This window comes from Sceloporus occidentalis, unplaced genomic scaffold (assembly GCF_023333645.1).
Source record: "Sceloporus occidentalis isolate IW3139 unplaced genomic scaffold, rSceOcc1.0.p SCAF_62, whole genome shotgun sequence".
Classification (NCBI taxonomy): Eukaryota; Metazoa; Chordata; class Lepidosauria; order Squamata; family Phrynosomatidae; genus Sceloporus; species Sceloporus occidentalis.
Window position 1 is genome coordinate 5449712 of NW_028317042.1, and position 23632 is coordinate 5473343.

Below are 23632 nucleotides of genomic sequence, written 5' to 3' on the forward strand. Positions count from 1 at the left end.
ACCGTGCTCCTGGTAAAAAAGTTTCTATAATTTCCAAAAACAAGGTATCATGGACAAATATTGGGGGATTATCGTTTATATCCTTAATTTCTATGTTTACTGTAAAAATATTTAAGGGATTTTCAACTACTGCATCAAATGTTAAGGAGCAGGTAGTTTCAGCCCCACACAATGTCTCTCTATCTATCCTGTCCTTAACATATAAATTTCCATTTTCTAATCTGATATAAAAATATTTTTCTGAAACACGTGACGCAATACGGAATTTTCTGTATGAGAGCTGTTTAATATCCAATTCAAGATCTTCTGCAATATTTGCTATAACAGAGTCTTTTCTCATTTCTTCAGCAATGGAGTATTGAAGCTGACCAAATACTGAATGGCAAAGCCAAGACAATAAGGAAAATGTTACTTGCCATCTGATTCCTTTGTATTTCAGGAAATTCTTGATTTTCATCTCAGCCATTCCAGTGTCTAAAATCTCCAAAATCCTTTCTGGGTTTTTGTAATCCAATATATAAAAGAGTTAACAGTGTTGGTTTCAATTATTTAGGAGAATACAAGCAAATGCATCATAGAGTGTCTTCTGTTCCTGACAGATTCCAAAAATGTCTGTATTTCTTCTTACAGACCTGCGTTACTAATGACGGAAATAATAGTGGATCTCTAGCTTTATATGCTTCACCATGTTGGTGAACAGCGGCGCTCAGAGGTGAAAATGTGGAATTGCATTATTCACAAATATGTTAAAAAAGCTAAATATATTTATAGCTAAATATTATATATATATTATTAGAATGACTTAAAATGTACTGTTCTGGCAATACGGTCTTAATAAATGAACAGATTCTCATGATTCTTTTTTTATAATGCATTGAGCAACTATGGCAAATATTTATGTTGTACTAGCAGCATGATAGGCAAGTTATTTAAAAAGTAATGTTAAAAAAGTACATTATCTGACACCCCCAAGCCACAGAAATGTGGTTCCATAAGGAAAATATTTTAAACCCCTTTTAGATGTGTTTTTTCTTCATTATTCTAATTTGATACACTGCATACATTTCAATTTCTTACATAAAATGAGGGAGATAGTATGGCCAGGAAGGCTGGCAACTTTTAGTTCTGGATGCATGTATAACCAAATGCCAAATAAAACAATATCTCAAAAACATCCAGGATATCATTTGAAAATTTAAAACAGTCAAGGGTTAACTGTTAAGGGGTTAATTCAACTGAACAAACTTCACTGATATTGCATACTAATTTGACTCACATACTAACACTTGGAAAACAACTCTCATATTCTCTTAATTTTTTTCTCTTAATGGTTTTGAGAGGGCATGTGACTTAAAATTTTGCAAGCTTCAGACAAGGACATGCACATTTTCATTCTTGAAATTAGTATGCCCTAAAAATGTGTTATAAACATGTCCCTATCCTTGCAATACTATTTGATAATAACCTCCCCATGTCTTCCCTTAACTGTGGTAGGTTGGGCAGGTGTTAAAAAATTCCATCTATAACCTAACTCATCCTTGCTTAGAGCATTGTGTGCCTAAATTGTTAAAATAGAGAGTGTGATGGGTGTATAAGGGGGTGGATAGGCATTGGATCTGTGTCTTCCATGGGGTAATGTTATACTTTTTAACCAAACCCAGATATATTTGGGCACTATGCCCCCCAGGTAGAATTAATTACCATCTGTTACAGTGTGCCCAGGTGAAGCAATAGGAGGGGGGAATCATTGCTTCCCACCCATTAGTTATTAATTTTTCACAAAGTGTGTGCAAGGAGATGGTGGATTCACAAGACACCTTGCAACTTCCTGGGGATGAAAAGTCACTTGAATATATACAATGGCTATGGGGACTTTTACCCGTTGACAACAATTGACGTGCCAAGCAGAAATGTATCCCATTACTGACAACTGATGAGCCAAGTTTCTTTTGAGGTTAAATGGATATAGAAAGCAATCAAATAAAACTGTTGCCGTTGGCCCATTTGCTCGCTTCCCGGAGCGACAACATGCACCAAACTGAATATGGTGATGACCATCTGCTTTAAAAGTGCTTAGGAGGTGGTCAACAATCAATGCATTCAGCGACACTGAAAACCCACCCAGGACACACTGTGACTGTTCCAAAGAGCAGCCACAAGCGCCATAGAGAGAGATGTCTCCTCTCGCAAGATGCCGGCACAAACAGGAACTGCATTCAATCATGGAGCCCAGCTTGCTAATCACAATGTGATTGGTAAAATAAAAAAAGAGTTAAAAAGAAATAAAACTGAAGTAAAATGTAAAAATTATTATTCAGTGATGTCACCATCAGGGGGACCATCCAGTTCAAACAAAATGTTAAAAAAGTCCAAAATTATAAAAAAAGGAAAAAGTTTATGAGCAAGTCCTAAAATTAACACTGTATCTACACAAAAATTCTGGCTTAGAAAATGTTAAAATGCTAGCATCTGAAATGTCCATGCGGTGTCTAGTTTTTAAAAATACATGGTTTGATGGGGTAAATTAAATTGACTGGCTTCAAAGATTTCCCAAATAGGACATGGGGGCTGAATGACGAGATTTTTTAAAAAAAGCATTTGAAATAGCAAAATGCAACTTGTACTTATTGCCAACTTGCAAAAAAAAAAACCATAAAAACATTGGGTATTTCTAAAATCTATTTAGCAGGTTTTTCGTTTGCTTTTGTAGATTACTAAAATATTTTTCAAATAACATTTAGAAAACTTTCCATTTTTCACCATACTTTATCATTCTTTATATAGTAAACAGCTCTGTCCCTAAATTAACTTATGTAAATTTGCTCATATAAGCACTCTAGTGAATAATCTCCAATGACTACTGTGTGTATTAAATAGGAATACAATTGGCCGATGAAAGTATTTTGCAGGGACATTCCAGCCATCTTAGGTATACCTTAGTGTCACATTTAAATTATATTTATTTGCCTGGTACAATGTACTCTTTTCCCATCTCCATCTATTTTCATTGCAGGGGAAGCATTTGGATGAAAGCAGCAAACTTGCATCTTGCAGAAAGTGATCTCATTGATTTCAGCGGAGATGAGTGGTGTGAGAAGGAATGTGTGTGTTAGAATTAATGTGTACGTGTGTGTTAGTGAGTATGAGTAAATGTGTGTAATTTGTTTAAGTGTATTTACATATGTGTGCCAGACGAGTGCTGAAAGTATCTGAACCACTTGTCAATGAACCCTTCTGTTACCTTGACATTATATCTCTATGTTTGCTTTCTTTATCCTCAATAATCAGAGATAAATTGTAGTCATATTGAGTAGGTACTTTCTCTGGATGTGTACTTTTCAGAAAGCTGCCACCTTTAATACTTAAGAAATAATACAATGAAGTGATCTCGTTGTGACACAAGTTAAAGGGTCAAAATGAATATAGCAGGAAATCGTACATCATACACTAGCACACACAGTGCTAAACTAAAGTTTGCTTGCTGATGTTATACTGATGCAATTATGGTGAAACTATGCAGGTCCTAAAATAGATTGGACAACAAGAAAATAGGAAAAAATGTTCAGTCAGGTTATTAGATACAGATAAATGGGTGGATAAAACTTGTACACAATACTAAACTTTTTAAATTGCATCATTGTTATATTACTTCTATCCAAAACATGGTACACGAGTTTGCCAAACCTTTTAACATACTATGTACGAGTACAAATATAGTCAAGCTTTTACTTCATTATTTCCTTTGTTTTCAGATTTTGTACTCACCTCCACGAGGTTACAAGAAGACAATGTTTCTTTTGCATTTTCATTTCTAAGTCCAGGATCATCAGCGTCAATAAGATTGTCTATGGGGACATCTTGGTTTGGCTTTCTAAAAGTAAAGTCATTTTCACTTGAATCCAAAGCCACACAAACATTATATGAGTATGGGAGAGTCAAAGTCCCATTGTTATATTGAGAAAAAATTCGAGGATCCACTTGAGAATACAGATTTGTGCTGAGAGAGCCAGAACTTAATGACCTTGATTCTTTACATTTTGATACGATGACCAACATTACACTTAAAATAAACAAGAATGAAATCAAGGCTAAGGCAATCACCAAATACATAGGCAAATCTGAAGTTGAATCTTCATAGGCAAATTCATTACTAAGATTGGGAACTACCTGTTGATAATTATCTGCAACAATTAAGCTTAAAGTTACTGTTGCAGAGAGTGAAGGTTCCCCATTGTCCTTTACCATAACCACAACCTTATGCTTCAAGGCATCCTTCTCTTCAAAGGCATGTAATGTTCTAATTTCACCAGAGTGCTTACTAATGCTGAATGGAAGTGGCTCTGACATATGCAAAAAATAATAAGACAGCCAAGCATTATGTCCTGAGTCAGCATCCACAGCAATTACCTTGGTAACTAAAGAACCTTGTTCTGAGGCCATGGGGACTATCTCAAATAAAACTGAACCACTTTCTGTTGATGGATACAGTATTCTTGGTGCATTGTCATTCTGATCGACGATATAGATATTTAATGTTGCATTACTACTTAGTGGTGGGGATCCATTGTCTTCAGCTGAGATTTGGATTTGATATGCCTTGTGATGCTCATAGTCAAATGATCGTTGAGCATAGAGAACTCCAGTTTCTTTATTTATGGAAAGATAAGAGGAAACCGGGAAATCTTCTGAATTTGAGCTGGTAATTGAATATATTACTTTGGCATTGTCTCCAAAATCTATGTCTGTAGCATGTATTTTGTGGATTGAGGCTCCTGGTAGATTGTTTTCTGGCACATATGCTAGATATGTGGATTCTGCAAATACTGGTGGATTGTCATTAACATCCAATATATCTAAGCTGATGATTTTTGAACTTGAAAGTGGAGGAGACCCCATATCAGTTGCCCAAATTGTGATGTTATGTCTTGAAACATTCTCTCTATCCAAAACACTTGCTGTAACAATTCTATAATATCTACTAGAGGACATTATTAACTGAAAGGATACTTTCTCAATGATTACACAGTCAATCTCTGCATTTTCCCCTGAGTCTTGATCATGGACCTCAATTAGTGCAATCAATGTGCCAGGTGCTGAATCCTCAGGAATGGGATTAGATAATGAGGTGATAAATATCTCAGGTACATTATCATTTTCATCTGTTATTTCAACTAATACCTTGGTCTGGTGTACTAGGCCACCCCTGTCCTTTGCTTGTACAGATATTTCATAATTATTTCTTTTCTCAAAATCCAACATTTTATTTGTTTTGATTTCTCCACTTGTGGCATCAATTTTAAAAAAATCAGTGTCAAAGGTGTTCCCTGAAGTTTGGATGAAGGAATACATAACCTGTGCATTAATCCCCTCATCTTGATCAGTTGCAGTTACAAAAAGCACAGTAGAATTGATTGGAATATTTTCACTTATACTTACTTTATATATTTCCTGCATAAATACAGGGGAATTATCATTTGCATCTGCAATAGTAATCTTAATTAAAGCAGTGCCAGATTTTACCGGATTTCCCCCATCAAAAGCAGTTAAGGTTAATTCATGAATATTTTGAGTCTCTCGATCTAAAGCTTTCTCTAAGACAAGTTCTGGATATTTACTGCCATAAGCTTTGGTCTTTTCACTCAGTTCAAAATGATTATTTTTACTAAGTTTGTATGTCTGCACACAATTAACTCCAATATCTGGATCTTCAGCATTCTGTAAAATAAAATGTGTTCCTGTTGATGTTGTTTCCACAATTTCTAATGCAATGGTGCTATGAAAAAATATAGGGGCATTATCATTTATATCCTGAATTTCAATGTTTACTTTAACAATATTCAAAGGATTTTCAACCACTGCATCAAAGGCTAGGAAACAAGTAACTTCAGCCCCACACAGTGTCTCTCTATCTATCCTGTCTTTAACATATAAATTTCCATTTTCCAAATTTATAGCAAAATATTTATCTGAAAAACGTGAAACCATACGAAATTTTCGAACTGTCAACTGCTGAACATCTAATCCGAGGTCATTTGCAATATTAGCAATAATTGAGTCTTTTCTCATTTCTTCAGGAATGGAATAATGAAGCTGTCCAGCAACTGAATGGGAAAGCCAAGACAATAAGAAGGAAAACATTACTTGCCATCGAATTCCATTGTATTTCTTTAAATCCCGTGTTTTCATGTCAGCCATTTCCATATCTCCCAATGATATTTTCCTCTTTAATTCCTCCACTCCAGTATAGGTAGCAAATATCAACTTCTTTATAATCTATAATAATCCATGGCTCTCTGTTTGTAAGAGAATCTAAAAATGGCTGTATTTCTTCTTGCAGATCTGAAGAGTATGTTGATGGAAATGCTACTGGCTTTCCAGTTCTAAATGTTTCACCTTATTGGTAAACAGCGGCGCTCAGAGGTATAAATATGGAACTGCACTACTGAGAAAATATTTCTTAAGAAAATGTTAGATATAAATTGTTATACAAAATGTATATTAAGTAAAGTAAAATCAAAGTCTATTCAAACTCAGTAGACAGAAATGTGATTTTAACAGAAAAAATAACTGTTTAGTCCAAGTAAAGTTTTAAGAAAAAACACGTAGTCGACAACCGCACTGAATACCGCACTGAATACATACATACCATATCCATATTTTATAAACTTTAGATATTGAAACTATTAATATAAAATATATACTTTAGCTTTATGTAAACACATAGAAACTATGAATTTATGATCAAGATAATTGGTATTTAGATTATCACCCCAGGAACCTACTTTTTTTTTTTTCAAAATCAATTTTTATTCAAGTTTCCAAACATATAGTAGGGAGGGGGTAGGGATACAGAAAGGAAAAAGAGGGCGGGTAGGAATGTGGGGGAATCAGGTTACCCCGGCATGAGACAATGGTGTACAAGATCACAAATCCAGGTACAAAATACAAGTACATAAGCCGGCCAACATGAGGTAGCAATTAGCGGAACAAAAACAAAGAACAAAACCAGTGGCAAAAATGGAGTACGCAGATCGAAAAGACCAGACAGCCCGTAAACAGAGCAACCTGGCAATACAGGGCAAAAACAGGGCAACTACGCATCGTGCCCCACAAAAGAGGACAACCAGTAAAACCATGTGGCTGGATAGGCCTCCCTAAGTTTCGGAGTCGAGGTGGAGAGATCCTCAACCCTCCTGATCTCCTCCACCCTCGCCACCCAGTCTCGGGGAGAGGGAGGGCGAGGTTGTTTCCAGTGTAGTGGTATAAGGCTTTTAGCAGCGTCGAGGAGATGTCGGACCACCAACCGCTTGTAATGTGAGATCGAATGGGAAGTGTGGTGCAGGAGCATGGGCAGCGGTTGGATCTCCTTCCAGTAGGGTTGTAACAAGGGGCATGACCACCATATGTGCAACATCGAGCCCACGTCCCCACCGCACCTCCAACACCTATCAGAGGTACCCGGGAACATTCTATGGAGCCTCTGCGGCGTCCTGTACCAGTTCGTCAACAGTTCATAGTTAGTCTCCTGCGTCTTAGTCGCTTTAGAACTCTTATGGGTGAAGACGAATATCTTGTCCCAGTCTTTGCCGGAGAGTTGAGTGTCACAGGTGGCCTCCCAGGTCGCGCAGAAGAGCGGTCATGTCGTGTAAGTCGCTGTCAAGAGTAAGGAGTAGAGCAGGGAGATGGCCCTCTCCGGTGGGTGAGCCCTCGTGCACAAGGTCTCAAAGCCCGTTAAGGGCCGGTGAAGATGGTCCCCATGTGGTAAGGTAGAAAGGTAGTGCCTAATTTGGTGGTACGTGAAGCGCTCCAACCACGTAGGGTCGCGACCCGTTATCAACGAACCCAAGGACAGCAGCCCGCCCGCCCCCAGGAGCGCCCGAGCCCGAACAGGGGCAGGAACCCCAAGGAAATCCAGTCGACCCTCCCCACGCCCCGGCGCAAAGTCCGGGTTCCCGCAAAGGGGCAGCAAGGGTGACGGAGCGGTAGAGAGGCGGGCCCGTTGGCCCACCGCCCTCCAAACCGCCAGAGTCGCCAGAATGAAAGGGTGCGAAATGCCGCCGTGGCTGCCACTCGGGCCCCACAAGGCATGATACACACAGCCCCGCAACTCACCGACCCACGGCTTAGCGAGTGGACCCAGGGCGTGCCACTCCAGGAACCTACGTTTGCATTGCCAGCATGTATTCATAAGTCTCTCTGTGCTCTAAATACATTTAGCATTGTTACAATCTCTACGTTTATTGTATTGTCATATGTACTGATAGCATGGGGTTGCTAATTGATTTATATTTGTCATATCGTATTCATTATGTTAATAATCATTTTTGTATAGCGTATTATATTTTATACATTTTCCTTTTAAGAAATATTCTGTATATCGTATATATGTATAGCAATGTAATCTATTATACTCATATTCATTAAAAAAGTGATAAGACTGTACACAGTTATAAGAATATTTACCCTAATAAAGTTGGCAACAAATATATAAACATAATATAAATGAGAGGTTTTGGTTATATGAATTTGCCAAAGCATAACCTCTCATTTATATTATGTTTATATATTTGTTGCCAACTTTATTAGGGTAAGAAGCGCAGACAGTTTTTGTTTTTTGTATACATTGTACAGCCAATACACTGTTTTTGCAGCATGCTTACACCTGTTTGGTAGGCCTCGTATTATACATTTGTATTATTTGAACCTGTGACTAGCTTAGCGCACTGACATTTTTTCTTTTCACTGTTCTATTAGAACCAGCATTAACTTTTTCAGCAATTTGAGCTACACTAGCTGGTCTGTTGGATTTGACCACATGGGCCAGCCTTCGCCCCCATGGCATCGATGAGCCTTGGCCACCCATGGCCCTGTCGCCGGTTCATCGCTTCTCCTTCCTTGCACCACTTTACACAAAGTACTGACCACTGCAGACCCCACAAGAGCTGCAGTTTTGGAGATGCTCTGACCCAGTCAGCTAGCCATAACAATTTGGCCCTTATCCAAGTCACTCAGATCCTTATGCCAATTTTTCCTGCTTCTAACACATCAACTTTGAGGACAAAATGTTCATTGCTGCCTAATATATCCCACTTAATGACATGATAACAATAACATCAGCGAACACTAATGTTATGGCTAATTGGTGTGTGTATATATATATAAAGTCATAATATAAATACTTATCAATTGCCATTACAGAAATCTGATAAAAGTATATATGAAAATATCATAAAACGCTAAAAGATACTCCTAATAAATATAGTTGAAGTCAGGGTTGAAAATCATGAATGAAGTAACTCAAAAAGAAAAAGACAAAAACTCCCAAAGGTATGCTATCACCAAATTAAAACGTTCCATTAATTCCTTGAATACACAAAACCAGCTGCAAGGGGAGAACCATAACTGATCACTGCAAATTGATAACTTCTCAAACCCTATTGAAAATCTGAGAGGTTACCACCACAATCTAATGATTTCTAGTAAAAAAAAAATTAGGAAGTAGGATTTCTACATTAATGGTGATAAGCCATTAGCTTATCATTGTAATATACATCCCCCTACTGAAATAAAAACTCCCCACATGCCCTCCCTCCACACATATGAGAGGGTAATTACAGTGTTTCTGCAATGTCACCAAGACCCAGACTCAAGTATATGCGCTACTGGACAATGCTTGAAATGAATATATAACCGTGAAAGTCAATTGCCAGCAAAAAGACAGACACAGCACCCCACTGGTATGAAAACGTCATAGCATTCAAAAGCCAACAAGCGTTAAACACTATAGTTTAACCTCTTTAAGGAATTTACCTGTAATGCATTGTTAGAAGCCAAAGATTCCTCTACATTTTCATTTCCAACTCCTGAATCTTCAGCATCAATAATATTGTCTATGGGGACATTCTGACTCGTTTTTAGGAATGTGAAATCGTGTTCGCTTGAATCCAAAGCTACACACACATTGTATGGAAGAGGCAAAGTTCGGGCACTGAAATCGGGAAACATCCTTGGATCCACTTGAGAATATAGGTTTGTACTGAGGGAACCAAATGCTGGGAGAGGTTTCAGTTCCTTGCATTTTGTGATAAATGCTAACACGACAGTTAAAATGAAAAATAATGAAATCAAAACCAGAGCAATTATCAAGTAAATTTGTAAATGTGATTTAGAATCATCATTGGTAATGTCATTGTTGAACTTAGGAAGCATCTGTTCAAAGTTATTTGCAACAATGAAGCTTATTGTAGCTGTTGATGATAGAGAGGGGTATCCATTATCTTTCACCATAACTACTACTGTGTGCCTCAATAAATCTTTTTCTTGAAATGCCAGTGATGTCCTGATCTCACCAGTGTGCTGACCAATGTTGAAGTGGGATGGTTCTGATACTTGCAAGAAATGATAAGAGAGCCAAGCGTTGTGTCCAGAGTCAGCATCTACTGCAACCACCTTAGTTATTATAGAACCCTTTTCTGAATCCAAAGGGACCATCTCAAAAGAAGTTGAGACACTATTTTCGGGTGATGGGTACAGAATTTGTGGTGCATTATCATTCTGATCCACGATATGAATAATTAATGTTGCATTGGTAGCAAGAGCTGGGGACCCACTGTCTTTAGCGGTTACATGGACTAAAAACTCTTTGTGATGCTCATAATCAAATGATCGCTGAGCATAGAGAACTCCAGTTTCTATATTTAAAGAGAGATAAGATGATACTGGAAAATCATCTGTATTTGTACTGGACAAGGAATAAATAACTTTAGCATTGTCTCCAGAATCAGGGTCAGAAGCGAGTATACTGTATATAGATGCTCCTGGTTGATTGTTCTCTGGCACGTAAGCATGATATGTTGATTTCAAGAATATTGGTGGGTTGTCATTAACATCTGCTATATCCAATGTGATGAATGTCTTACTTGAGAGTGGAGGAGATCCTCTGTCAGTTGCCAAAATTGTGATGTTATAACCTGATTTCTTTTCTCTATCTAATGCACTTGCAGTAACAATTCTGTAATACCTTTCTGATGATAACAAAAGCTTGAAAGGCACCTCTTCCAAAATTTGACAATCAACATCTCCATTGCTTGCCGAGTCATGATCATGAACTTCAATTAGTGCTATCACTGTGCCTTGAGCTGAATCCTCAGGAATAGGGCTAGATAGCATTGTAATAGATATCTCAGGGACATTGTCATTTACATCTAATATTTCAATTAAAACCTTTGTATGGGCAACCAGGCCACCTCCATCCTTTGCTTGTATAGACATTTCATAATTTTTTGTTGTCTCAAAGTCCAAAACCCTATTAGATTTTATTTCCCCCTTGGTAGGATGGATGTTAAACATCACTGCTTGAAGGTCATTTTCCACAATTTGTGAATAAGTGATATGTGCATTGATTCCTTCATCTTGATCAGTTGCATTAACACAAATCACAGTAGAATTGACAGGAATGTTTTCACTTATGCTGACTTTATATATCTCTTGAGCAAATATAGGAAAATTATCATTGACATCAACGACAATAATTCTAATCAAAGCAGTGCCAGATCGAATGGGGTTTCCTCCATCGAATGCTGTTAAGATTAACTCATGAATATTTTTTGTCTCATGGTCTAATGGCTTTTCCAAGACAAGTTCTGGAAAATTACTCCCATGACTGCTAGTCTTTTCACTTAGTGTAAAATGCTGATTGTCACTGAGCTTATATTTCTGTAAAGAATTTATACCGATATCTGGATCCTGTGCATTTTGTAGACTAAAACGCGTTCCTTGTGAAGTAGTTTCAATAGTTTCTAAATTGATGGTGCCCTGAAAAAATCTGGGAGAATTATCATTTATGTCTTGAATTTCAATGGTAACCCTAAAAACATTTAAGGGATTTGCAACCACTGCATCAAAAGTTAGAGAGCATGTAACTGCTGAACCACATAGTAACTCTCTATCAATTCTGTCTTTAACATATAAATTTCCATTTCTTAAATTGACATAAAAATATTTCTCTGAAATACGTGAAACAATATGAAATTTTCTGAATACAAGCTGTTCAATATCTAATCCCAGGTCTTTTGCAATATTTGCTACAAGGGAGTCTTTTTTCATTTCTTCAACAATGGAGTATTGAAGCTGACCAGAGACAGAATAACAAAGCCATAACAGTAAGAAGGTAAATATTACTTGCCATGTGAATCCAGTGTATTTCTGGGTGATTATCTCAGCCATTCCCAATACTCAAAAATTTCTCTGATGTTTCCTTTTAAATTTATTGGAATAATATTCCAGTTTAATGGATGTAATTTCCCAATGGTTTAAAAGTGCTAAATCCACTTCTTATTGGCAGTATTTTGAGATGTACAGTGTTCTGCTTGTGAGAGAATAAAAAAAATGGCTGTGTTTTTCTTGCAGATCTGCTATGTCTTAGAGATGAATATGTCAGTGGATCTTTAGCTCCATATTATTCTCCTTATTGGTAAACAGCGGCGCTCAGAGGTGCAAATGTGGAACTGCACGAAATAAAGTATTTAAAATTGCTATTGCTATTAAGTATTAAGAAAATACACTTACAAATCTATACATTTTTATATATGTACGTATGGATAAATAGTCAGCAAATAAATCACAATGTTATAATACATTATAAAAACATTAATGTATTTAGCTACAAAAGCAGATAAATGGCTTAGTATTTTAAGAGACTATATGACACATATTTTTTTATTTTTATTACCACTCTCCTTTCCCTCCCAAGTCACTTTTTTACTCTACCCTTCTATATTTAACATGTTATTTTACTTATTTGGCCCCAGATAGGCTAAACCCTGTTCCTTACCCTTGTTGAAGACAGGGATGATGTGCTAACCTCAAGCAAAGAAATGAAATAAAACCAAAAAGGAAGAGGTTCCAGTATCAGACCACGTATTTATATATAAGTGGTAAAGGGACTCACCCCACAAGGTGGCAATGGGCTGTTTATACTGCACATTGTATAAAAAGACCATAACAGGGAGGGTGTCATCCAGCAATCTGGACTGAAACAAAGGACTGAAACAATTCAGATGAGACTGAAACAATCCAGATGATATTTCCCCATTAGGAACACCTAAAATACAGTAAACTGGTTAATAACACGTGATAGTTACTAGACTTGGGCACCAGGTTGCTCTTTGTGTTCGTCTTCATATTCGCCCGTTCCTGTCTTCTCTTCGGGCGAATATTCGTAGACATTCTTCGTGTTTGTTTTTTCTTCGTTTTTTCCGTTTTGTTTAAGGGGTTAATACGGGGTTAACGCGTACCGCAGCAGCTCTGGCGCCAGGAGTTAAAATGTTCATATGAGCAACTCTATTGGTCGCCAGCAGGGGGCTCATCTGCCATCAACCAATGGTTGATGGCAGATGAGGCCCCTGCTGGCGACCAATAAAGTCACTCGTACGAACTTTAAACTCCTGGTACCGTAACTTGGCCGGGAGAGACCGCTGGTCTCCCTGCTCTATCAGTTAAATGTCCGTACGAACGACCAATAAAGTCGCTTGTACGGACATTTTACTGACTCTATACAGACTTTTAAAATCCTAATGCAGCAACTTGTCCGGCAGAGACCAGTGGTGTCCCTGCTCTATCAGTTAAATGTCTGTACAAGCGACTTTATTGGTCATTCGTATGGACTTAACTGTTGCGGCAGGGAGACCAGTGGTCAGGTTGCACCTTAAGGAATTAAGGGGCCGTGCGAGTGAGCCTATTGGTCGCTTGCACGGCCCTTTGACCTACGGATTTCCGCTCCCGTTGTCTAACGCAGCATCGCAGGGGTAAATGGGAGTGGAAATCCGTAGGTTCGCTGTCAGGAGTTAAAAAGGCCATGCGAGCGAGCCTATTGGTCACCTGCAGGGTCTTCATCTCCTCTCAGGAGGTCCCTGTAGGCGACCAATAGGCTCACTCGCACTGTCCTGTAGCCCCTGACAACGAACCTACGGATTTCCGCTTCCGTCAACTCCCGCGATGCCGCAAAGATAAGGTAGGCTAGATGGGGAAGGGACCAGGGAGATTAGTAGACGAAGACGATCACGAAGATTCTTCGTGTTGTGTGTCTTCGTCTACGTTTTACCGCCGCTGTCTTCTCTTCTTCATGTCCTCGGAACGAACACGAAAAACGCACTCTTCGTGTATGTTTTCATGTTCACCCGAAGACGAATGCACAAGTCTAATAGTCTAAAAACAATATGGTATATCAGCACAATAGCAATTACTAAGTACATTTGTAAATCAGATTTAGAATCATCATTGAGTTTAGGAAGCATCTGATGAAAATTATCTGCAACAATATAAATTGAAATGACTGAAGATGTAACTTCTGGCAATAAGTTTAAATGGAACTTCTTCTAAAATTCTACAATCCACTTCACCATTTTCTTTCTGAATCATGATCATGAACTTCAGTCACTAGAAGTTCCCGTCATTTTGCTCTAAAGTGAACTGAGGGCAGTATGGAGGTGCGCCTAGTGATGTCCTTTTCTTCGACTGGATGTATGGGGAATAATTATGATGCCGTAGCACAACCACAGTATCAAAGATTAAAAAACAGGTAGCTACTGATCCAAAAAATGTTGCTCTATCAATCCTGTCTTTGCATTTTTCATTTTTTTAATTTACAATCATCTGAATACAAGCTAATTGGTGTCTAATCCAAGATCATTTGCATAATTGGCAATAACAGAATGCGTTCTCATTTTCTCAAGTATGATATAATGAAGTTGACCAGAAATGGAATGACTATGCCAAGAAAATAATAATAAAAACACTACTTGCTATACAAAATTTCCTAGTGCACTTTCCTTTTTATGTTTTTTGTAATCCAGAAAGGTGAATAGAAGTTATAAAATCACATATATTGTTTTCTGATTGTGAGAGAATCCAGAAAAGACTTGATTTCGTCTTGTGTGTGCTAGTAATGGAAAAAAACAGTGGATCTCCACTATATATTTAATACAAATATTTTCACAGTTGCAATGATTTTAAATAGGTAAATGTATTTCTATTGAAGAACTAAAATCTATGTTTAATAAAAGTAATGACCCTTCTTCATGAACAAATGGCCATTTCTTTTACACAAACTTCTATATGTTCCAATGTATCCCTGCTATACTAGTGACATATATGCAGCAGAATTCTAAAAGCAGTATTCTTACAGGTTTAAAACAAGCCAATATATTATAGTTCATTGTAGGCCATAAATATTATTCTATAACAAATCCAAACTTGTATGCTCCAATGCTTAGTTTCCAAATACTAAACAGAAAAAAGACTACTAGTCATGACCTATATTAAGTACTTTTGAAAGTAAATGTAGCATTGAAAATGTCATCCTTAGTATTTTGAATGCCCATACCTTTTCCAAAAGTAACTACTTAATCATGTAAAATACTGCCTCATACAGCGCTACGGAATATGATGGTGCTATATAAAACAATTAATAATAATTTCAAGAACACTTCACTTAACATAAAAAAATGTCTCAAAAGTTTCTGCATTGTTCTTTTTTACATGGGAAATTATCAGAGGAAACTGAAAAATCTGCCAATGATTAGTTGCTTGGCATATTAGAGAGAGCAATCCATGTTTTATTTAACTAGAACTACAACTAGACCATTGCTTCCAAATGTTGCAGGCTTTGTAAAAGGTGTAGCCAATGTGTCTGTAAAAGGGAAATTCTTTTTAGGTGAAATGTTCGCCACAAAATTTCTACTGCATCCATCTGATTAGAAACCTCATGTCCTCACCTGCTTGTCTTAACATGTATTGGAAACAGAATCGAATTCAGTTACAACTTTAATACATATTCTATTTTTCTTTTGCTAGGGATCTTGCCTGTTTATATTTTAGGTAACAAAGTGTGGAGGGGAGAGTGAGATTTTAATTAGGGTAACGGATCGCTAGGGGAAGAGATTTAGTTTGCTGTGAGGCAATACTTATATTGAATCTATAGTGACCACTAATGCACAGGAGAAAGGATACAAGGTCCCTAGTTTACCCCGAAAATAAGACATAGTGATAGGCGTGGCTATGCAGTGAGGCATAGAGGGAGGAGACATAGAAAGTGAAAGTAAAAGTCTCCTCAGTGAAGTGAGGAGCAGGGGGAAGAAGTAAAGCTGTGGCTGCCATTTCACTCAGTACTGTGGGTTTCTATCCCCCAGCACCAACCAGCAACAGTCTGTGGGTCTCTCTCACCCCCACAAACACCAGTAAAGCTGCTGCTCCCCAGCACTGACCAGCAACAGTCTGTGGGTCTCTCTCACCCCACACAAACACCAGGGGATAGGGGAAAAGCTTCAGCAAGCAGTCTGCTACTGAGCCCAGAGAGATCATCCCAGCTCCACTGTGCGGTTCTTACTGGATCCCTGATAAGTAAGCCAGCCCTTACACATCAGCTTTGCTGGGCTATCTCTGCTTTTCCTGAGTATCTGTACCCCCAGACAAGATGAGTATATTTGAATGAATGTTGATTGTTGTACCATACTTAATAAAAATAAGACATCCCCTGAAAATAAACCATAGTGTGTCTTCTTGAGGAAAAATAAATATAAGACAGTGTCTTAGTGTCGGGGAAACATGGTAGTTTCTCTCACTAGAGGATATGTTTTTATTATTTATTAGATGAAATGAAGGTTAAGTTTTAGTTCCTGTTTGTTGTGTTGTTGTGTTGTCATTATCAACTGACATTGGAAAACTTTCTAAATTAATTGGTTTATATAAAAATCCATAGTATGGCAAATGGACTATTTACATTGTAGCTTCTATGTTTCTTTTTAAAAGTATAAAATGCGAAAGTACTATATATCGTAATGCAAAATGTAAAGGTATATTTGTACAAAATTATAAAAAATGACTTAAATAGGTTAGAGTAGCTCACCTGTACAAGATCATTAAAAGCTGAATTTTCTTTTAAACCTTCGTTTCCGAGTCCAGAGTCATCAGCATCGATAAGATTTTCTACAGGGACATTTTGATTTGGCTTTAGGAAAGTAAATTCACTTTCACTTGAGTCCAGAGCCACACAAACATTGTATGTGTATGGCAAAGGCAAAGTTCCATTGCTATATTGGGAAAGTACTCTGGGATCTACTTGAGAATATATATTTGACCCAAATTCAGGAGAACGTTTTAACTCTTTGCATTTTGGTATAAGTGTCAACATGATAGTTAAAACAAAAAATAAGGAAATCAGCACTAGAGCAATTACCAGAAACATATGCAAATAAGACTTAGAATCCTCATTATTGTTTGGATGATTGATTGCAGGGAATATCTGTTGAAAATTATTTGTAACAATGAAGCTCAAGGTAGCTGTTGCAGAGAGAGAGGGGTTTCCATTGTCCTTTACCAGAACCACTAGTTTGTGTTTAAACATATCTTTCTCCTGAAAAGAGCGTGATGTCCTGATTTCACCAGTGTGTTGACTGATGCTAAAGAAAGATGGTTCTGATACTTGTGTGAAATGATAAGAGAGCCAAGAATTGTGTCCGGAGTCAGCATCCATAGCAACCACCTTAGTTATTAAAGAACCTTCTTCTGTGGCCAAAGGGACAACTTCAAAAAATGCAGAGCCACTACTTTCTGGTGATGGGTAGAGAATCTTTGGTGCGTTATCATTCTGATCCACAATATGAATTATTAATGTTGCATTACTACTAAGATGTGGAAACCCACAGTCTGTAGCATTTATTTTGATCGGAAACTCCTTGTGCTGCTCATAATCAAATGACCGCTGAGCATAGATAACTCCAGTCTCTATGTTAATAGAAAGGTAAGAGGATACAGAAAAGTCCTCAGTATAATTATTGGACATTGAATAAATTAGTTTTGCATTGTCTCCAGCATCCAGATCATAGGCCTGTATAGTATATATTGATGCTCCTGGTACGTTGTTTTCCAGGATATATGCATGATAAATTGTTTTTAGAAAAACTGGCGGGTTGTCATTAATATCCGATATATCCAGTCTGATGATTTTCTTATTAGTAAGTAGAGGTGATCCTTTATCAGTGGCCAAAATTGTGATGTTGTAACTTGATATTTTCTCTCTATCCAGGGAAGTCGAGATAACAATACTATAGTAGCTTTCTGATGATAGCAAAAGTTCAAATGGTATACTTTCTACAATTCGACAGTCAACTTCTCCATTTTTTCCAGAGTCATGATCATGGACTTTAATTAGGGCTACAACAGTGCCATGTGCTGAATCCTCAGGAATAGGGGTAGATAGCATGGCAATGGATATCTCAGGTGCATTGTCATTTTCATCTAGTACTTCAATTAGGACCTTGGAATGGCCAACAAGACCACCTCCATCCGTTGCTTCTACAGATAATTCATAATTTTTTGATGTCTCAAAGTCTAAATTCCTATTAGTTCTGATTTCCCCAGTTGTAGGATTCATATTAAATGCATGTGTCTGAAGACCATTTCCAGATGTTTTGCCAAAAGAATATGTGATCTCTGCATTGATACCTTCATCTTCATCGGTTGCATTTATAAAAAGCACAGTAGAGTTGACTATTGTATTTTCACTCACAATCACTCTGTATACTTCTTGCGTAAATATAGGAAAATTATCATTGACATCAGAAACAATAATCCTTAGAAGAACTGTTCCAGATCGGATGGGGTTTCCTCCATCTAGAGCGGTTAAAATTAATTCATGGATATGTTGTGTCTCGCGATTTAAGGGTTTCTCTAAAATAAGTTCTGGGAATTTACTACCATCAGATCTGATTGTTTCACTTAGTGAAAAATGCTGATTATCACTAAGCTTGTAAGTTTGTACAGAATTAATGCCAATATCTGGATCCTCTGCATTTTGTAAAATAAACCTTGTTCCAGGAAAACTGAGTTCAATCATTTCTAATTTAATAGTTTCATGAAAAAATCTGGGAGAGTTATCATTAATATCCTGGATTTCTATGTTGATTTTAAACACATTCAAAGGATTTGCAACCACTGCATCAAAGGTAAGGAAGCAGGTAATTGCTGCCCCACAGAGTATCTCTCTATCTATCCTATCCTTAACATACAAATTTCCATTTTCTAAATTGACATTAAAATATTTTTCTGAAACTTGTGATGTAATATGAAATCTTCTAAATGAGAGCTGCTTAATATCCAACCCAAGATCTTTGGCAATATTTGCTATAACAGAGTCTTTCTTCATTTCTTCAGCTATGGAATAATGAAGCTGACAATAGACAGAATGACAAAGATGATATAAGAAGAAAAATACTACTTGCCATCTGATTCCCCTGAATTTTCCTGAATCCATATCTCAGCCATTCTCGGATTCCCAAAACTGTTTCCTTTTAAATGTAGATTATTTCAAATCCAACAGGGAAAAGTATATGAAATTCTAAATGCACTTTTGCCAGAAAAAAACAGATAAATATCTTTATGAGAGAGAAGCCAAAAATGGCTGCATTTCTTTTTCCAGATCTGTAATTTGTGTGTGTTAGTGATGGAAATACCAGTGGATCTCCAGCTCTACATTCTTCACCTTGTTGGTGAACAGCGGCGCTCAGAGGCGTAAATGTGGAACTACATGAACTGATTAAGATTTTTGCCCATTGCATCTAAATAAACGTAATTTCCAATGAACATTTTCAAAATATCAAAAAAGGAATACATCAAATTAATCATATTTTAAGGCCTATAAACATAATAATAATTTTATTTATAATCCTGAATTTTCTCCTGAATCCCAAATACAAAACTTATGCAAAATATATATACAGAAGTTAAAATGCCAAGTCCAATCATGTATTGTTGCTTTATATCTCAAGACATATTATAGTATAAATGTACACCTAACAAAAAGAAGGGGAGTTACACACAAGCCCTTATATAAAATATATTATTTATTATACAAATATTCAATTGATAAAAAAACATTTAATTATATAGACAACAGAGGTTATGATAAGAAAATAATCAGAGCATATGGAGGCAATATGGCTATGTATATATAAAGTGTCTTGAGTGCATGTAAACCATCATGAAAGTTATAAAGTGCTGAGTCATTCAAATACAATTGTATTTTACTCTATATAGAGTGCACCTATCTATTCAATAATCATAATAAATTTTGCATGGTTTAAAAACCTCACTATAGAGTTGGTAAATATATCAGGCACTTATAATAGAAATTTAAACAAATCTAAAAAAATCGGAATAATAATTGCCATAATAATTGCCATATTGCCAAACACTTCCCCAACGCCGTTTCGGCGCAGCATCGGCGCCAATCAAGATTTCGGCGCGAAACTTCTGAGGGGAGGGGTATAAGTATCAGTATAGGACAGGGAAATAGCAGCGACCCCTTGAAAAAAGAGAACCGAAACGGCGTTGGGGAAGTGTTTGGCAATATGGGTAAGGAGCACATTGCTCGCAATTATTATTCCGATTTTTTTAGATTTGTTTAAATTTCTATTATAAGTGCCTGATATATTTACCAACTCTATAGTGAGGTTTTTAAACCATGCAAAATTTATTATGATTATTGAATAGATAGGTGCACTCTATATAGAGTAAAATACAATTGTATTTGAATGACTCAGCACTTTATAACTTTCATGATGGTTTACATGCACTCAAGACACTTTATATATACATAGCCATATTGCCTCCATATGCTCTGATTATTTTCTTATCATAACCTCTGTTGTCTATATAATTAAATGTTTTTTTATCAATTGAATATTTGTATAATAAATAATATATTTTATATAAGGGCTTGTGTGTAACTCTCCTTCTTTTTGTTAGGTGTACAAATTTACAGGAGTTTCCCTATTTTGAGGATGAGATCCTTTATACGTGCCACAATACCTATAACATTATGTTATGTGTGAAAAGTGTGGTTGGATTCTTTTGTATTATATTATAGTATAAACTCTGTTTAAAGTATCCAAAATTACTAGAAAATGAATTTTTTACATATCTGGTATTTAAAATTGCTACTTTCAAAAGATTTTACTGTTTTTAAAGACATTTGTAAATTCAGTATAAATGTTTCCAATAGATTCTCAACTAATGTCAAACAGGACAAAACTTGAGTCGACTTACTGAGCAATATTATAGAATATGGCCAAAGGTGAAAGACAACAGATTCTGTGATGCAGTATGTTTTCATTACTACTGCTTTCTATCACATTTTTGTTAATGTACGATACTGTATATGACATGTTTACCCCAGCTTTTATCATAAAATGACAAATGAAATCAAGTTTGTGAATAATATTGATATTTTTGAATGATGACAAGATCCTTAACGCACTAATGTTGAAAAAAATATATGGATTGACCAGAAAAAAGTAAAAAGATCAGTGTCAATGGAATCACAGATCTTTTTTTTTATTTCATCACTAGAAACCAGGGGTACCGGAACGCCATTGTATCCTATGTACAAGGTAAACACTAGGTCGGATTAGCAGATGGGTAGAGCTCAGCGCGGTCTATCAACAAAACCCTATGTGACCCCTATAGTAGTAGAACTATAGCTTGCAGAAAAAAAGACAGGTTCCAGGAAAGGTGAGGTAAGCTGTAATTGAGTGAGTTTGAGTGGGGGAGAGTGTGGGTCCATATCTATATGCAAATTAAATTTGGAGGGCAAGGGGCCACATGGCTGTCCTTGCCACCCAGTTTTCTGCTATAATTACTAGATTTACAGTTTCACATTAATGTATAGCAATCAAAGTCATAATAAAAACCTAAACACATTTTTTTCTACACTTCTTATCCTGTTACACCCTTTCAGACATTCAGGCAAAGGTGTCCTATATAGGCATGCATGCATGCAGATATCTCACGCATACAAAAGAAAAATGAAAGCACATTCATTCACTGATTAAAAATTATAATGTATCACCATGAAAACCGCAAATAGAAGAACAGCATTTTAGGTATTATTTTAATATATTTGTCCCTATATTGTTCTTGCCAAATGCCACACTAATGAGATTGCATTAGTTTTTGTTTGTGGAAAGTTGTTGAATAGGTCACCACTAAAGAAAGAGTTTTATACAAATTCTATTATCATTCTTGGTGCCTTATTTGGTATTTAATGCACTAACATTATGACCACTGACAGGTGAAGTGAATAACACTGATAATCTTGTTATCATGGCTCCTGTTAGTGGGTGGGATATATTAGGCAACAAGTTAACATTTAGTCCTCAAAGTTGATGTGTTAGAAGCAGGAAAAATGGGCAAGCGTAAGAATCTGAGTGACTTTCTGTAATAAAATGTATACGGGCCAATACAAACTTCAAATAATTGGATCACATATAAATGTATGTGCGTCAAAAATAGGCAGAGTCACTTAGATGCAAACAAAGGTAAAACATTTAATACGAACAAAAATAGACGAAGAATATAAAAAGTAGATAACAAAAATAATATAAAACAAGTCTTACAAAACCTTGGAGAGGAATTTAGTTCATGACATCTGTCCTATGCATTCCTGAGGATGGAGGGAGGGAGTGTTGGGACGAGAAGAGTCCGTGGATGGCAAGTACATCTCCCCTCTACCTCTCCTTCTATGCTTCTCCAAGGCCTTAACTTATATACACGGTTTGAATAATGATGTCAGTCTTGTCAGTCTATTGGTCTCCACCTAATTGGGTAAACATGCTCACTAAGATCTTTACACGTCGAAACCCTATTTTAGGTGGTGGCTGTACGCATACTGTAATGCCCTTTTAGAGTTAAAACTATACCATGCATTAGCAAGCTTCTATCCTATCTATAGAATGCCTGTTCAGCAAATCCTTCATTCCATATTTTAAGGTCAAGGAAACCTTGAAGCCTATCATTGAAACATATTAATATATCTTAATAATCATTTATTTATGAACAATGATTACATATCTTAGACTATTGCCTATACCAATAATTATATATGGTCCATTTCATATTACTAGGGTTAAAAGAGATGTTAAATGTGTTAGAATCTTTTACACTTTCACAAGTGCCATATTGTGATGGCTAGACGACTGGGTCAGAGCATCTCCAAAACCGCAGCACTTGTGGGGTGTAACCGGTCTGCAGTGGTCAGTATCAAAAGTGGTCCAAGAAAGGAAAAGCGGTGAACCAGCGACAGGGTCATGGGTGGTCAAGGTTCGTTGATGCATGTAGGGGCAAAGATTGGCCCATGTGGTAAAATCCAACAGACGAACTACTGTAGCTCAAATTGCTGAAAAACTTAATGCTGGTTATAATAGAAAGGTGTCAGAACACACAGTGCATCACAGTTTGTTATGTATGGGGTTGCGTAGCAGCAGACCAGTCAGGGTGCCAATACTGAACCCTGCCCACTGCCGAAAGTGCCTACAATGGGCACATGAGCATAAGAACTGGCCCACGGAACAATAGATGAATCATGTTTTCTTTTACATGATGTGGATGGCCAAGTGCATCGCTTACGTGGCACCAGGATGCACCCATGCAGGCCCCACCACACAACATAGAGGATTTAAAGGATCTGCTGCTAACCTCTTGGTTGGTGCCAGATACCACATCAAACCTTCCCAGGTCTAGTGGAGTCCATGACTGAATGTGTCAGGGATGTCAGGCAAAAGGGGGCCCTAAACAACAT

At 36.9% G+C, this 23632-nt stretch overlaps 1 protein-coding gene across 1 annotated transcript in view; it reads right to left on the bottom strand.

The window, feature by feature from the left end:
- Positions 1-7503: 7503 nt before the first annotated feature.
- LOC149287363 (protocadherin Fat 4-like) overlaps positions 7504-23632 on the bottom strand; it is a 31134-nt gene continuing 15005 nt past the window's right edge. The window contains exons 5-7 of the mRNA XM_089493044.1: positions 16904-19225; positions 9811-12129; positions 7504-7653 (exon numbers count right to left, since the gene is read on the bottom strand). Coding sequence (XP_089349170.1) covers positions 7504-7653; positions 9811-12129; positions 16904-19225 — 4791 coding nt within the window. The remainder of the gene's footprint in view (positions 7654-9810; positions 12130-16903; positions 19226-23632) is intronic.